At 36.5% G+C, this 18,593-nt stretch overlaps 1 protein-coding gene across 1 annotated transcript; it reads right to left on the bottom strand.

The window, feature by feature from the left end:
* Positions 1-11,114: 11,114 nt before the first annotated feature.
* LOC149801609 (long-chain fatty acid transport protein 2-like) lies at positions 11,115-18,293 on the bottom strand. Its single transcript, XM_089954330.1, has 7 exons — positions 18,139-18,293; positions 17,370-17,494; positions 16,055-16,246; positions 14,649-14,745; positions 14,270-14,471; positions 13,491-13,588; positions 11,115-13,100 (listed from the first exon to the last, which is right to left on the bottom strand). Exons 1-7 carry the CDS (start codon positions 18,224-18,226, stop codon positions 12,778-12,780), a joined length of 1,125 nt encoding a protein of 374 aa, XP_089810456.1. The 5' UTR covers positions 18,227-18,293; the 3' UTR covers positions 11,115-12,777.
* Between the last annotated feature and the right edge of the window lie 300 nt (positions 18,294-18,593).

Below are 18,593 nucleotides of genomic sequence, written 5' to 3'. Positions count from 1 at the left end.
CACATGAAAAACGCTCGGCGTGGATCTGGTTTGACCCAGTTGAGGTTGGATAAAATTAACGCGTGGGCGAGGACCGTCGCTGATGGTGCATCTGTGGACGATGTAGCTGCGTTGAGTAAAAAACTTAAATTTCCTATCACGGTGAAAACGCTATCGGGAGAAATATTATATTCGTCGCCGTATAAATCTCGAGGAGCGCCAATCGAAATTGTCGATCATAATTCACATGCGTGGTCACAGTCGGTGATGATATTTCCACGAGATCGTGTTGTTAAATTTTATCCCGTGGAAAATTCCACGGCAGATAATAAATCTGAGGGAAATTCTGCGAAGAACAATTCCGATGCAATGTTTAGATATATCAAAAAATTATCCGCGTCTGATCCAATATCAATTTGGTTATTCTCGAGCGAAGAAAAATACGATCAGTTTATTCTACCATGCGGAGATATTTACCGTGATGAGATATTACACGAATCGATGAAAAATCTCGCGGTGAAATATTCGTCGAATCCCGATCAGCTATTAACGAATTGCTTTACTGTTCCATCTGTTGCTGCTCATGCCGCTAGAGAGAGAAACTCGTGGAAACCTACAAGGAACGAATATCTTGCTGATATTCAATTTAGTTGTATCGAATACGGCCATGGAGGATTGTGGAATACCAAGTACAATTTCGAAGATATGATTTCCGTTGACATGAGCGCGTGTTATCCTGGAAGTTTCCTCGGATATGGCGATTGTGCGGATTATTTTGCTAAATTTGGCCATCCTACCAGCGAGATGACAAGAGTGGCGATTAACGGGCCGTTGCCTGATTTTGTTATGACCGGATTCGCTTGTGTCACTTCGTTCGAGTTTGCTGAAAATTTACATAAAATCTGTTATATTTGGTTTGGTAGGCATTTATCCCAGCGTCGTTGGGTTCCTACGGTGTTGTTGAGATATATGCTGGATTCGTCGATGTTAGTATCGTTGACAGTGAGTGAGGCAATTATATCATATAGGAAACAAACTAAGGTGTGGCTACCGACAGATTGTGACAACGCGAAAGATATCGGAAGAAAGATAATTGGCAAATTTACTCAAGGCGGATCCGTTGATCATAAACATCGACACGCTAGGTTGTTTATCAACGATGCCGAGATGGATTTTATAATCGCCGATACGGTATCGCGAGGAATATTCTGCAACAGAGAGAATATTATCATCGACGGAGCAAAGTTAGGTACCGTAATTAGCTACCTTGATGGAGAATCAGCGCAATATACACATTTGCGGTCGTCGATGCTCGCTTATGTGAGCATAAATTTACTCTCGATGATAAATAAATTTTCTGATATCGCGGTAAGAGTCGCGACAGATTCATTTTATATCGATAAAAAATACCAATACAGGCTGGAAAATTTAATCACCGATGGTAGCTCATGGGGAACTTGGAGGATAAAAAACGAAGATATTCTAGATTATTGCGAAGATGCCGATGTTGAAGATTGTGATAAATTTCATCGAGATAAATTTGAAGAATCTTCGGCTGCCGCATCTGCATTTGACCCAATTTCACGCAGTAAATTCGTTTACATGAATGGTCCTGGTGGTAGCGGTAAAACAACGCGAGCGATAAATTTATTTGCAAACTCCGATATGATCGTGCTGACTCCGACTCACAGATTAGCGCGAGAAATAAAGCAACGCGGAGTTGGTTCTTGCACGTATCATAGTTATTTCAAATACAGCGGTGGATTATGGGATTCGGCTCGCATGGGAAACAAATACATCAACAAGATCATTATATTTGATGAAATTTGCACGGTAAATCTAGATACACTAAAATCGATATTGACTTGGCTGGAGGGGAAAAATACCGCCGTGGTAATGTGCGGAGATCACGGCCAACCTGATGCTATCGATGGCGAATCGCCTCACGAATGGCTCAGAAACTTCGTTGATTATTACGAGGAAATCGACGCCGATTATAGATCGACGGATATTTTACTGACCGAATTCAAAAAACTAATTCGATTACAACCGAATAAAATTCAATGTGATGTGATGAGAAGAATAATCGACGAGACTCCGATGGATAATTTTCTAAATTTGTGGCGTCCCGATCATCTGATTGTTGCTAGTAGGAAAATTGTTCGTGATACTATCCAGGAAATGTTATTCAAGTTACATTGTGAGAAATTTCCAACATTACAGGTGCCGTTATGTTATAGGCCCGCTGATACCAGGAAACAAAATATCAGTGTTACTTTACCCTGCGGAGAGGAAAAGATTTTAGTCTTGAATGATATTATCTTCGTTGATATTAATCTTGTCAATGACGCGATAAACGCAGAAAAATCGCCATGGAAACTAGGATACGCAACAACGATACACTCGTCGCAGGGATTGACCGTGTATGGCCAAGTTTGGATCGTCGATGATAGAATTTCCTGGTCAAATTTAGTGTATTTAGCCGTGTCGAGAGTAAGAAAATTATCTCAACTAGGACGAATTCGAGTAAATTATCTTAGTGACGCTGGCGGTAGTTGAGTATCTTCGGGTATTATTTGTAATTCTTCTTTGGTAAATCCGCGTTGTGGCGCTAACGAATCTAGGATATAAATAGCTGGTCTTCCTGACGATCTTGTTACGGCGGATATTTTATGTGTTGTAACGCTCCAGTTTGGATCGGTTGCTCTTTTTCTGCCTCCTTCGGCCTCGCCTTCTTTATACAAATATCTGACCGTGACGCTACCTAGTACAGGCTGAATTGTGGAATCTCGCTTTAGGGGTATATTCGATTTTGTAATTGCAATTGCGGGTTTCATTGCTATTGTTCGAGTTGTCTCGTTATTTAACGCGTTAATCACATGAGGCAATCTTGATACCCAATCGTGAGATCGATTATCTTGAATAAATTCACGCGCGTACTGGTATCCGAATAATCGTTCTGCAAGCGTTTTATTGAATCTTTCGACGATAGCTTGATTGTGATGAACACCTACAATACCGCGACGGATTTTAACATTATTCTTTTTCATCAGTGAAGTAACCGCGCCAAGAAATTCTCGACCTGGATCAACCTGGAGAAGCTTCGGCCATGTCAACGGGGATCGTGAATAAATTTCGCTAAACGCCTTAGCGATCTCCGTTGCTGTTTTATTCGATAATGGCTCGGCTTCTTTATACCTGCTAGCGATATCAACGACTGTCAGAACATATTTGTATGTGACTCCGTCGACGGTATCGTAAGGAAGAAACATAAGATCAGCCTGATGGACTTCATTAGGTACGCTGACAGTGAAACTCGCATATGGTATTTTCTTAGGTGGGGGGAGATATATTTGCCAAACTGCCTGTTTCGATAACCACGATTCAGCAACGGATTGTTTTACTTTTGCGGCCTTGGCGAGTTTGGCAATTGCTGATTTTCCTCGCCAAAATCCTCGCGGAGAATAATATATCTGCTCCATTATTATTTACCAGCGCCGAATACTAATTTACCTTTCATTGCGCCTTTTACCAGCCAAGTTGCCAATTTCTCTTTGAAACTTTTGTCAGGAATCGCGTTTAGTGCGTGAATTAGCTTGATATCAGCGAGATGCCTTTGTTGTAAATCCCCGCTGCGATACGCGAGATCGTGGTAGTAACAAGCGCTATCGATGGCGTTTACTGGATCTTCACCTTGCTTTGGTTGGTTATTATCGTCGAGTCTTATATCGAGTCTTGTTCCGGGTCCACAGTAATTGTACCCTGGCAGATGCTTCTCTCCGGGATATTTCGCCCAGGGAGTTCCGGGTAGATTTGACAAGGAGGAGGCAATGTCTCCTCCGGTTCTACTTTTTTTTTTACAAATTTAAACTTGCGAGTCTTGCAAACTTCGCATTCCCCCTTGATTGCGTTTCTGTTGTTGCGTGTGACAATTTCGATTGGATTTAACGTAGCTGTGTGAGTGCGACACTTAACACAATATAGATCCATGTATTCTAGTAACATGAATGTAATTGATTTTTCCGCCACGAAGCGACGCGAGCAGGTGAAACATAATGCGATATTACCGAATTCGATAAGAATGATAATTATTGGCCCATCTGGATCTGGTAAGACGCAGTTGTTGCTAAATTTGATTATGCGATGGCTGAAATGGGACAAGTTGTATTTGGTTGCACCGTCCGTTGATGATCAGCGATGTTATCAAGTACTAAAAGAATTTAGCGACAATACCGACGAAGGCACAATCGAATTTATCACAGACATTAATGAAGCTCCAACCGTGGAAAATTTAGACGGCGATGTTAATAATCTTGTTGTTTTCGATGATGTTATGCTAGACAAGCAGACTAACCCGGCTAGGATATTTTCGCGTGGCAGACACAAGAACACCGATGTGATTTACGTGACACAGCGATACACACAGATTCCCAAGGTAATTAGAGATAATTGTAATATTTTATCGGTATTCAACGGCGTAGACACGCACACGCTGAGAAATATTCACCAGACTTGGTGCAACGGCGACATGGACATAAACAAATTCAAAAATTTCTTCAGCCGCGCCCAGGCAACGCCGCATGGATTTATCACGATCAATCTTCATGATCCGCGTAGTAGATATCGAATCGGTCTTGATCAAATTTATTCATAAAAAAGCAGCCCTATGATGCAAAATCACACTAACACAAATAAATTTCCCACCCCCCCCCCCCGAAAATCTTCCTTTTTTCCTTGTCCAGAATCATTGATTTTGCACACAAAAATTGCACTCGGCGGCGATTTTACGCAAATTAATTTTCGTAGGAAGCTTTATTTCTGCTTTCTGAGGCTTCTACGGAGAAAGTTCTCGTAGGAAGCTTTATTTTGGTCTGGAACTCTGGTCTGTAGAACTTCCCTGCTGCTCTGATAATGAGATGGTTAAAGTGGGATAAGTTGTATTTAGTAGCTCCGTCAGTTGATGATCAGAGATGCTATGATGTACTTAAAGATTTTAATGAAAACGCAAGATTACTGGACGAAGATAACGATGTTATCGAGTTTATAACCGATATTGATGAAGCGCCGAGTGTTGATGTTTTAGACGGATTTATTAATAATTTAGTTGTATACGATGAAGTGATGCTGGACAAGCAATCAAATCCTGCTAGAATTTTTTCACGTGGCAGACATAAAAACACTGATGTGATTTATGTTACTCAGCGATACACACAAATACCAAAAGTGATCAGAGATAACTGCAACATTTTAGTTATGTTTAATGGAGTCGATAAGCACACGTTGCGAAATATTCATCCAACTTGGTGTAGCGGAGACATGGATATAATTAAATTCACAAATTTCTTTTCACGAGCACAATCAACCCAGTACGGGTTTATAACAATAAATTTACATGATCCTAGAACAAGATATCGTATTGGACTTGATACAATATTTGGATAAATTAATAGCAGCAGAGGGGGCGGGACCTAAATGAGACGTCCGGTGGGTAAACACAAATTTCGAAAAAAATAAAGTAATCCAATTAAAGAAACTCTCGGTCAGGTTAAACGCTTTGGTTTAGCGTCAGTGACCTTATTTTTTTATTTCGGAAGAAGCTTTTATTTTAAGCAAATGACGTTTCAGACAAGTGGTCTGTTCGCCCCCTCTGCTTCTCGTGCACATCGCTTCCAAACCAAAACGAAAGTGAACAGTTTAGGTAAAGAAACAACTGTGCTCACAAACAAAATGTTATAGATTGAATGCCACCATTCTGATGGAAAAAGCACGGTGAGTTGTTTATAACAGTGACAGCTAACGCTCCGAAAGTTTGCATGTTAATGAATAGTTTTGACCTGCCAGATTTAAATTTTAGAAGGGAAGTCCATCGCATAAATCCACCAAGTAGTGAATGATCAAGACAATTACAATAAGCAGTTTTGTATTCAGCATTATTTGAACGTTTTCTAACTACATCATATTTTCATTAGCTCTTGTTTATAAATCCCCTGTTCACGTGATTGTATTATCCGGAAGAAATAGCTCTGCACTAATTTACGAAAGAAAAAAAAGGATTTATCGGTTGACATGCGTTTCTGAAAGTATTTAACCACATTTTGTGCTCACTTTGGTACATCAAAGCATGTTGTTGTAGGGTTTAACGCCATTTTTCAGCACAAGATAGACTATACATGGCGGCCAGTATAATTGGTGGAGGAAGAACCCTGGAAAACCCCGGGAAGAACCACCGACCCACGAGAAGCTACTGGCAAGCTTTCTCACGTACCCACGTTAGCCGAGCCTGAGACTCGAACTCACGCAGACAGAGGTGAGATGGCAGTGATCCGTAACGGTGAGCGCTTTAGACCACTCGGCCACTCGGGGCCCCTTCAAAGCATGTTACATGGTTACATTACTGATAATGATTTGATAATACAATGTTACATTATTACATTACTGGCAATGATTGGATAATATAATGTTACAGTATTACATTACTGCCAGTGGTTTGATAATATAATGTTACATTATTACATTACTGGCAATGGTTTGATAATATAATGTTACATTATTACATTTCTGGCAATGGTGTGATAATATAATATTACTTTATAACATTACTGGCAATGGTTTGATAATATAATGTTACATTATTACATTACTGGAAATGGTTTGATAATATAATGTTACATTATTACATTACTGGTAATGATTTGATAATACAATGTTGCATTATTACATTACTGGCAATGGTCTGATAATAAAAATTGTCATCAAGTGGAGAAGAAAAAAATCATTGTTATATTTCAATATTAAAGCTGGTCGTTTATCCTTCCTGAGTGAGTTTAATATTTTGTTGCTTGAATCTAGCCGTCAAAATAAATCGAAATCGGACATAAGCCAGAAGTTACCCCTTGTTATTAGTTTTAAAAGATATGCTGAAATACAATTCTTTCAAAAATGTCCCCTCGCAATCCTGTAAACTCAAATTCTTTAAACAATTTTCTTCTTCAGCAAGTTGAGGAAGAACCGAATTGAGATTTATTCGTTTAATAAAATACGAACCAATCAACAAACATTTTATCGAATTTGAAGAAATTAAGTTAAAAACTGAATATTCTTGGCAAAATTTGTCTTTACATTCTTTTTTGTGATCGTTCAATTTATTTCGTAGTTTCCATTAAATTTGCCTATTTATAGTGGTTTTTTGTCCTTTTGGGGTCTCTATCACTTTTACAGCTCAATTTTCTTACTATGCTGATGTACAAAGTTTCATCATGTAAACGCAAAGTAATTATTGTATGTGTAAATTAAAGCCACATCCCGCAATTTCATTGTAAGATTTTTAGTAGCATCATGAATGGTTTGCTTGAAGTTAAGAAATTCTTTCCAATGAAATGTTTGATTTTAGGTGTAAAAGTATCTAAATCCGCACGAGAGTATTGCCAGTTCTTATGACAATAGGTTTGTTTATTACGAAAATCCACCGTTAGAAAGTCAAAGTGTCATGATGGCCTGAGCGTGATGGTTCAAATAGAATAACACCACTGTTTCTAAAATATATCAAATTTGAAATTAATATTGGGTTCAGTAGAAGTGGTCTTTTTGTATCTCTGCTCGGTTGTAGAGTTAAATTTATTGAATCGTGCAATAGTATTGAATCTTTTAACTGTAACATCCTGCAACCAGAAGATGGTCTTTTATTACCACCTATAATGTGTACTGGATTTTGGAGTTTCATTTACAGCCTTTATATTAGTTGCATTATAATAATCCCAAAAGGATTATCATGCAGGGGTTGGTAAACAACACATATAATATGCAATCTGTGTTCACGTTATAATTCTATCCAAATCAATTCAAGACCATTTGCTACAAAGTCAGAACTATTTTTGAAAATTAAATTAGACGTAGATCATAACATTAAACCACAATTTTTTGTTTTTGCGTACTGGAATAGAGTATCCGGTAACTGCACGTCCTTCTGTTAAATACTTGTTACCAAGATGTGCATCTGTAAAGCACACAAATATCAATATATGATAGCTGATCTTCGATTACCTTGTTCCGTGTACAAGCAATATTGAGATAACAACAGCAATATTATTATTATTATTATTATTATTATTATTATTACACTGGTCTACAGCCAATAATGCTTCCGAAATAAATGTAGTAAAACTTTACTAATTCTGAGTCACTGAGAATGAGTATGATGCTTAAAATTGTTGATTGGCTCTACTTTTAAGATATGATACTGGGTTAGTATATACAACCCTTAACTTGGGAATGGCGGAGGATACGTGAGTTATAAAGGGAAGGGATCTTAATTTAAACCAGAAATGACTAAACTGCATCTTTGACTGGATCTATGAATAAATCTATTACTGGGTTTATACAGTACTTGCGTTTTAGGCAAAACAATGAATGTTGAAATCTGAAGCCGGTATTGCGTCATGCATTATATGAATTGCATCATATTATTCCCATAATGCAATCATAACTAAGCTTACACCAATCTGCTGAACATATTTCCCTAAATCAGCTCTAGAAATCATATAATGTCGTGCTCTCTTCTTTGTCAGTGTTTGATTTTGCAAAGGGATACATTTCTGTTTAGCCAAATTGAGCAGAGATGCCTCGTACTTGTGTGAACAATGCTGATAATTTCTGCTATGTTTGTGGCGAAGTGACATTTGCATGACAAAAGCGTAGTATGTCCACTATGGTTAAAAAAACCTATCACTTTTTTTTGGGCTGCAAAATTGGAGATCAGAACAAGAGGGCCCCACACATATGCTGCAACACTTGTGCAACAAATCTTCACCATTGGTTGAGCAGGAAAAGGAAATCTATGCTTTTTTCAGTGCCAATGATTTGGAGAGAGCCAACAGATCATATCAGCAATTGTTACGTCTGCATGGTGCCTCCAGTTGGGAAAGGTATGTCAAAGAAAAAAAAGTGGGCTGTGGATTTTCCAAACATTCCATCAGCCATACGCCCAGTACCCCCACGGAGAAGGACTGCCGGTTCAAGATGCACCATAATCATTCTCGCTTGAGTCAGACAAGGAAGATGAAGAGGATGAAACTTCTAGTCCTGAACCATCAATGTCACATGACCCATATTTTCTCCCACTACATCAAGATAGATTGGCCACTCCGACAGTAATTGGAACCTGGGAAGAAAAATGTTCAGCATCCACCGCTTGTTGAATCAAGGATGATTTTGTTACCACCCTTGCACGTCAAGCTGGGTCTAATGATGAACTTTGTCAAGGCCATGGACAAAACACAAGCAGCTTTCAAGTACCTCCGTGGAAAATTTCCGAGGTTAAGTGAAGCTAAGATAAAAGAAGATGTCCTTGTTGGTACACAGATTTGTGAACTTCTTCGAGATGATGCATTTGACAGTGCACTGTGGGGCAAGGAAAAGACGCCATAGTGAGCATTCCAGTTAGTGGCAACACATTTTCTCAGAAACAACAAGGCAGACAGCTAAAGGGGGTTGTTAGAAAACCTCCTCAAGGCATACAAAATCCTTGGTTGCAACATGTCACTAAAGATACATTTTTTGCATTCTCATCAAGATTTTTATCCACCGAACTGCGGAGCAGTGAGCGACTATCACAGCAAGCGATTTCACCAGGACATTGCAACAATGGAGAAACGCTGTCAGGGCAACTGGAGTCCATCACTGCTTGCAGACTATTGCTGGGCAGTGACAAGAGATGCTTTATTTAATGAATACAAGAGACAAGCCAAGAAGAGCCGAGTAGACACTGAATAATGACTAAACTATCTACTTATATATACATAAGAGTTTTTGCCTTCTGTTTCATAATTAATTTTATTTATATAACCCTTTTGCTGTTTTTTTTAAAAGTGTTACGTATACAGGACAGATGAAATATTATCACGTAAAGCAGCCATAAACACACAAAAAGAACTAGGTTTACAGTTTATGATTAAAACTCTACTATCTACACAAAATACATAGACGTAATATGTAAAGCCTTAAATATCTTGGAAACAGTAGCCAATCAGTCGTTTTAATTGTCATATTTGAATTCAGCATATCAAAATCCATCATAAATAGCAGATTTTATCTCTGAAGCAGACGACTGCTATAAAATTGTAGACCAGTGTTATTATAATTAAAAGACAATACTTTCATATTGGAGTGACGAGTGATCCGTATTGTACAAGAGAGAAGGCGTTCACAGAGTTTATCAGAAAGAAATCAGTTAATATAAAGTATATATGGATGATAGTAACAATACATAACATAAATGCTGAGAAATTATGTATTGAATAAAACATAAGACATTAGTTCTAAAGGTTTTGTATAACTGGTACATTGTTCGTGCATTGCATAAAAATAATATCGAAGCGTTTTCTTTCCAGAAGGCATAAAACTTTCACATAAAATTATCCAATATAAGCTCCGTATAATATCATGTAATCGACTATTCTGGAAAAAGAAAAGTAATACACACAGCAGAACTTAAGGGTTACATGGACAATTTCGAACTGTCACTTGAAAAGGAATAAGAAACACTAAAAGCAAGGGTCTCATCAAGAAAGTTAGATAAAGAAAGGAACAACCGAGAAAACATGTAATAATGAAAATGAAACCAATCACTTTTTCTGATTGAATGCGGTAGCTCCTAACGAATGAGTTATATCCGTTCAGTCCTACAGGATATTTTTCATTCTGTTTGAGTCTTGGAATATTCATTTTCACACATAGACATATGCGCTTTCATACTCATGCACTCTCTCTCTCTCTCTCTCTCTCTCTCTCTCTCTCTCTCTCTCACACACACACACAGACACAGACACATAGACACAAAGACATACAAACACACATCCACACACCCACACAAAATTTGTATACTATACTAAGCTAATATAGGGCTTTATGTTCATAATGTCACGCGTTGATTACAATTCTATTTAATTAATAGGCTCATTCAAGATTTCAAAAGAATTAGAGGATTTAAGGTAACATAATGCTGAATAAAATAATGGTGGTATTATATATATATATATATATATATATATATATATATATATATATATATATATATATATATATATATATATATATATATATATATATATATATATATCTCTCTCTCTCTCTCTCTCTGTGAAACGAACGGGTATCTGTCAGTAGACAAATGGAAAAATATATTCAGTCTATTCGAGCGGACATAAACATGTATGATGTTCACGTAATATAATAACTTATGCTTCCAAAAAATCTAATGCAAATATTGTACACTATTACTAACAGTGACGTCGTAATGGTCACAGCCCTGTAAACAGTTGTATGTTGTATATACTAGTTGCCACAACTTCTCCCTCACCTTTCTATGATAACACGTTGATATGTTTAATATTTTTCAAACATTGCCCCTTCCCACCTAAAAAAAAAAAAGAATTATGTAGGAGTTCTGCATATGTGGCCCTTGTAAGTATCTGAAGTGTCTGAATCACTCAGCAAGTGCTGTTTTGTAAGTGTCTAGTAATTCCGTAAATGTTTTCTAGCTTTCCTTCTGATTTAAGTTCCTCCGTCCTGCCATTCTCTCTATACTAAAAAATTAAAAATACACCGCCATCAGTCGTCCAGTAAGAATGGATTTTCTTCTCCTTGTTTTTTCTTCTTCTCTTTCTCAGGAAGATCACGAACAAAACTATCATGCTTTCTCGGTAATTCTTCGCACACAAAGATTTTGCTCGGATCCGTCTTCATGTTTAATTAACATAATTTAGTGACGTAGGTTAAAGCCTTTTCCCGTGAAACAGAAGTTTTCCGAAAATATAGGAGCGTGAAATACCAGCGTTGAAGTAATTTCTTCACAGCGAATGAAAGTTATAATTTTATCAATGTTGATTAACTTTAGCGATTTTCTAATGTTTTGATTGCAGTTGAGATTTCCTGGGTAGGAGGTGGGAATTCTGCATCAGTAGTGACAACTTTCATCTCTCTTTCCTCTTCTCCCTCACCGTTACCGTCATTCACAACAAAATCATCTGAGGATTTCACGGTAATTTATGCGGACATTATAAAAGATGATTTCTTCAAGAATATTTGTTCTAGTCTATCTGACTGTCACATTAATGTAACCGTCTTTCAAGCTTTTCTTTATTAGACTTTAATTCGTTCAATACTGAATCAAGTTCGCTTATTGCCCCATTCTCTGTTTGATCGGATCGTGCATGTTTTCATTAATCCTTTAGAGAGGACATTACAGCCGCTCTCACGTTTCCAACAACCAAAGACTTTATCATGACCTCCATTTCTTGCATGAGTGGTAGAATGAAGTTACTTCTGAAAGTATCTTCAAAAAACAAAATAGGGTTAGAAAGCTGGATCGTAACGACTTAATTGTATAAAAGGGACATCGGAAGATGAATGCCTCCTGATAGAGGTGTGTTGGTAGGGTGTGCTTGTTATGTCTCCTTCGTTGGTTTCTGAATGTTTATGTTTCCATGAGTCTGGGGCAGTCACTGTGTCCACTAACTGGTACCAACTGAAGTACACAAAATTTGCACTGTGTGACTTCGGTTTGCACGTTAATACTGTTCAATGTTAGAATTGATCCCAACGCAAAAAAATATATGTGCATTTTAGAATGCTCAAACTTCACTAATTACGTTTCTGAATCAGAAGACATATAAAGATTTCCCATAAAGAATTATATCAAGAACACAGTCGAGGAACAAGGGAATTTATAAGGATGATGTTCGTTACAAGTTTACACGTGATAACGTGATGCTGAATTTTTGGGCACTGGTACATCAAAGTGTCCTACATGGGTACGTTACCGGCAATGATTTGATAGTACACCGTCTCATCAAGAGGAAAATAAGCATTTGTTGTTGGATTTAAATAGTAAAGCGGATCTTTTATCTTCGTGACATCAAATCCTTCCTGAGTGAGTTCAACTTTTTGTTGTTTGAACGTAGCCGTCAAAGCAAACTCCTTTTGAACACGGATAAATCTGGGTCGAGCATATGTCGGAAGTGCCCTGCTGCAGTGTTTTGATAAGGCCATCAACATGGATGGATTCAGTCTGTCTAAATTTTGGTTCTTCAAATGGATGGCCACCATGCCTGCACGCCCCTCATATCCTATAGAAGAAAAATGTTGCTAAAATTAATTCTCAGGATTTCTAAAAATCTGTTAAATATGTGCAAACTGCTTACCAGGCACAAACTGGGCGGCGATGGGGTAGAGACTATATGCAATGCGATAGAGGACAGGATCTTAAAACATATCTCAGATGTAGCCTGCATTTGCAACATATGTCTATCGCGTTCATTCTAAGATGAGCTTTGTTGGTACTGAGTGCACATGATTGCTACTTTGGGCACATCCAGTGATTTCCCCATGGAACATGTAACTCCTTTTCTTTGGGTGATTTCTTTTATGTCAATTTAAAACATACCTAACGTTTTTAAAAACATAACTAAAAGTAGACAAAGAAAATCTGTATGTAAATTCTGACAATAAAATCTCACCTGGTATTGTCACCCCATAGACGTTTGCATCATGGATGAAGTCAAGCTCTGCGATGACATTGCTCACTTCCGTCGTAGCAACATTCTCTCCTTTCCATCTTGTATTTGCAAAATACAAACTATAATAGTTAAAATGATTATATCTCTCAAATGCGTATCACGTGTTGCAGTTCTGACATAAGACACGATACAGTCTAGCTTGAGATTATATAACTTGTCTTGCAAAAGAACAGTGAAAATAGTCGAACCTCACATTCATCCAACAATATTTAACTGAAGTCCCAAAATGTTAAGTCTAGATTAATGGTGATTGATAGGTACACCTTCTACCCCGATTGAAAATCATTCATTTATATCACATGGTCTGAGACTTAGTTTTGGGCTTAAAATAAGTTGATAAAATCGAGGACCAGTCTCACACCGTATTAACTACACTTGCATACTTGTGTATTAGTATTAATTCGAAGAACTGCAGAGTATGCATGACAAGTAATTAATCTAATGTTCGTAATGTAAGTTCCTTACAACCTTTTGAAGTCCTATAATTAATAGTGTATATATGTATGTATAAGCCGTTACAAAAGAAACTCAGCTTCCGCCTAATATTCAATTAGGCTTTGAGCGAATTAAATTTGCAACTTAAAACAAACACAATCTGCATAATGGTGTAAAATATTCTGCATTACAGTTATAACTGGCGGTACTGTTTCTTATTTTGCCCGTTTAATACTATACAATTTTTAAAATATTAATAAATATATGCCCTGTAACATGTTTACCTGAAGGTATCTCCAACTCGATCATTGAAGTAAAGGTAATAATTATTGTCCACTCTCATCAAGTCACCGGTGTCAAAGTAAATATCTCCGTCTTTAAACACGTTACGTAGGATCTTCTTTTCCGTGGACTCTTTCTTTCCTTTGTACCCATCAAAGGCGGTTTTCCCAGCAATCAAAGGAACAATGAGAAGTCCCACTTCGCCTAAAATTGGGAAGAGAGGGATTAATTTAATAATGAAATGGCAGATCTTTATCATATATAAATCCTTCAGTGCCTGTCTATCGACGTTTGAAATATATTACATGTTTCTAATCTTACAGAAAGGCATACAAATTCTTCCATACAGGAAAATGTAAAGAAAACGAAAACATCGTATACCAGTTTGCACTGGAATACAGCGCCCTCTAGCATCTCGTTCGGCTGTCTGTGCCTGGTGATCATACTTCACAAATTCAACCGGCTGTGCCATTCTTCTCTGTTGAGTATGAAAATAAAAGCGTAAGAATACATATCTCATCTTTAATCGTTCCACTATTGATAAAAAGCCATAGGAATTAAGTCGATTCAGTATATTCTAAATTACGTATAGGCTCGAATAAACAGTAACACAAGAAAGAGTGAAAACAACAAGCTCTGACAAATTTACAAATTTAACAAACTATTTATTTCCCAGGAAATATACAGTGAAAATGAAAAAATAAGAACTTACGGTTTTAAGAATCAAATCCAAAATAATCTAAGAATAATCCATGAATATAATTTTAACAGTCCTAATACTGAAATGTTCTAATGAAATCAATTTCGAGTCCCGACGAAGAATCCAAGATGGAAGACGATGATATATGCTGCATCCTGTACAGTGTTGAAGTCTACAATTTCTTGTAGAAACACGATAAATAACACACCGGTGTTGGAAATCCGAATAAAATTTTTAAGAAATGTCTTTATTTAAGAATTCTGTATGAGCACATATATTTCCAGGAAAAGAATAATTAATCCTTTCAAATCCAAATAATTTGAATAAACATTAAAACTCCAAACTGACACAACAAAAAAGCACCTTGATATCAAGTGTTTTAAGCTCAGTCTGAGAGATCTCTCTAAGCATCACTATTAAAACTAACTAATGCGCAATTTCGGAAATGCCTGAATTGCGAAATAGAAAGTCACGTGATCATGTTTACATATTTTTTTAAAAATCATGTAGCCCCAATATGACCTTGGTAAAAACCAATCATTTTACTTCGAGAATAAAATAAAAGAAGTTGTTTACTTCACTAAAATCTCTTTACAGGTCGAGGGTCACGTATCCAACATAGCCCCGATCTCACCCTTATTATTCCCACAATAAAAATAAATTTAAAAAAAGAACTTGTTCACGTGACTGTTACTAATTTTGAATTAAGGTCGGGAACAAGGTCAGGTTTATGTGTTTACAAATGAATCAGTCAAGGTCAAACTATTTTCTGGAAAAGTATGGAGTTCCTAGTTAACAAAAAAAACATTATTTTGACATATAATAAAATTAAAATATGAAAAGATTTTAAAACTTACAAACAATTAAATCAGATATAAATTAAATCAAATATACATAATATGTTGGATCAATTGTGGATCAGATTATGAATCATGCTTTAACAAAATACAAGAACTCGAATAGGCGTACGAAGATGCTATTTGCGACATGCGTCGTATATAATACCAAATCGTTTAGTCTTAATCACCTTTCCAAAGAAAAACTTCTACGAAAATCGTTCCTTGCAAACCTACCGTACCACACCTACCAAAAAAGTGGATGAACGGCCGCAGCTTCCTACGATGTTGCTGTAATTACAGAATCCAACTGGTCCCTCTGTCGACCCGTAGAATTCCAGAAGCTGTGGAATCTTGAATCGACTCTGGAACTCAGACCAAATGTCGGCTCGGAGGCCGTTGCCGAATGCAACACGGACATTATGATGTCCGTCCAATGTTTCCTTAAATTGAGTTTAAAACATCGGCTGATCAGAATCTATCTATCTTTATCAGTTGATCAAAATATAATGAGAAGTACGGAATAAATGTCGAAGTTCAAAATTATGTTTGATTTTAATTTTAAAAAATCACCTTAGGAAAAATCAAATATTGTAATACAATTAAAATAAACTAATCCTGCTAAAGTTGCGAGGGAATAGATCTTAGACTATAATGAGCTACGTGTGTGCTTGTTAAACTTATTGTCGTTCGAACTGGCATAGAAATGAAAGTTTAATATACAAAAAGCAGGCATAGCTCACAATTCGTCAGCATAAGATTAAACAGTTCCAGGGTAAAACAATGAATAAACCCATTAAACCAATTATGTTGATTCCATTGTTTGGTCGTAAAAACAAATATTGCCTGAACGGGAAATCTGGCCTTCAAAATTGCTATCATTGTGTTAAACTTCACTGAATTTTTAGTTATTTTAACAATTTCTCAATGCTGAGTCTAATTAGATATAGGTAACTTAATTTTTCTTCACACATAATTAAGACACAATCTATGCAAATTACACTTTTCTCAATCATGATTTTGCAAATATTAGCGAGTGATTCAATGTTAGTTATTAATAAAATGTGCATATTTATACATGTCAAATATATAAATATTTATAATGTTGTATTTCTTTTATTGCTTTTAATAGTGTGGGAAAACATACGATCGTAGCTACTGAATCACTTTTCAAAAACTTGTTCAATAAACTGATTAAGAATAGAACGTGCTATTTGATACGTTTAACTTATTCTGTTGTACAGCATGTGACGGACTTTCATTTTTTAATGAAAACGCATAATGAATCGGACTAAATTTGTTGATGACAGTTGTTCATATTTTACGTAAAGTTTTTAATTTATAAAACCTAAGTACAAATTAAATCAAGGCTCGGATTTTCCCTTTTATACCGTTTAAACTACGTTGCTTTCCTCGTGAAAGAAAGACGAGAACAGTTTTACTTGGAAGCAAGCTGAGAACTCCACGTGATTTCATTCCGATAAGTATCTGAATCAACAAATGAGAAACTAATTTGACGAAGCCAAATCGGATTGTCAGAATCTTAGAAAAAACAATAGGTTGCACCTTTGGTCTTGCTACAAGATATCTGCAAATCTCTCCAATATACTGTATCACAGTCACTTTGTGTCGTCTGCAGTCATCCCAGAAATGAGACGCTGAAAACTTTTCCCGAATAACCATAGCTCCCCCTGTAAAGATACAATGAGGATATCGAATAATACTGGGGTGCTTAATTATTAGCGCAGCGGTTCCATCTCTTCTCCCTCTTTAAATCATTTTGGTTTGAAATATTTTTAAAAAAGTAAGTCTCTTATTAAAGCTTGGTTTTCTCTGTTCAATGTTACTTTTAATTTGTACACAGCATCGTACTTGTAAGCTAGTCCGCATTTCTTTCATCAGCATCAATTGCTTGTGAAAGATTTTATGAAAGATTTCGTGTTCACCAAACTGTCTGCCCAACAAATTTAAACTTAATCCCAAAGCTCCCAACTTTCATATAGTAGTTGGCGTATCTATGTCGCATAAATGTCGAATGAAATTAGAGAAGCAGAAGTTAATAACATTCGGATATTTCTGCCTTTCTGAATTTATCCTGAGTTCAGGTCTTTCAAAAAGGTCGTATTTGAGTCAGATATTTCTGCTTTAAATAATCTTCAAAAAAGTAAAGCCGGGTCAAGAAAATGATGATGTAGTGCCTCTATAAGGACTGCTTGGAGCTTTGTTATAACATATTTCTTCTTCATCTCTCTTTTTAATATTCATACATTCTTGGGTTATAACTCAAAACTAAAATAAAATGGTGTAAATGTATTGTAAGCAAAGCTACACCTACCGGATGTAATTGTATTTCCGATCCCCAGAAGTAAAGCGGCGGAATGATACATTGGAAGAGATATGTAAGTTATATCGTCTTCCGCCATGTCAAAGGCTTGCCCGGAGAAAGCAGATCCTACAACTCTTGCATGTGAAATGATGACAGGTTTCGGGAGACCTAAAAAAAATTAATGCAAGATTGGTACTTTTCCATATTGTCAGTCCTTTGATAAAATATATGTTGGGATTTTATTTCTAAATTTTGAAAATTTGTCTATGCACATATACATTTACATTTACTGCCTCAGTTGCCTACGTAGATTTGTAGCATATGTGTTCCTGTTAGAAATATTCATTTCAATTTTTTTAAACTTTTTCCAACAGGTGGTATTTGATAAATAAATTTAATACTCATTTTTAGCGTGATGAAAAATTAATTTTTTTAACTAAGTGCAAATGTATCGAAAAATGACA

The sequence above is a fragment of the Sinohyriopsis cumingii genome, chromosome 4 (assembly GCF_028554795.1).
Source record: "Sinohyriopsis cumingii isolate HCF-2022 chromosome 4, ASM2855479v2, whole genome shotgun sequence".
NCBI classification, from domain to species: Eukaryota; Metazoa; Mollusca; class Bivalvia; order Unionida; family Unionidae; genus Sinohyriopsis; species Sinohyriopsis cumingii.
This window is presented reverse-complemented; position numbering and strand designations above follow the sequence as displayed.

Bases quoted from the DNA above. Each gene is read 5' to 3' on its own strand.
- LOC149801609 (XM_089954330.1), bottom strand. From the start codon at position 18,226: ATGGCGGAAGACGATATAACTTACATATCTCTTCCAATGTATCATTCC. The intron at 14,472-14,648 runs GTATACGATGTT...TCCCAATTTTAG, and splicing joins CTGTATTCCAGTGCAAACTG to GCGAAGTGGGACTTCTCATT. The intron at 13,589-14,269 runs GTAAACATGTTA...TGCAAATACAAG, and splicing joins CGAGTTGGAGATACCTTCAG to ATGGAAAGGAGAGAATGTTG.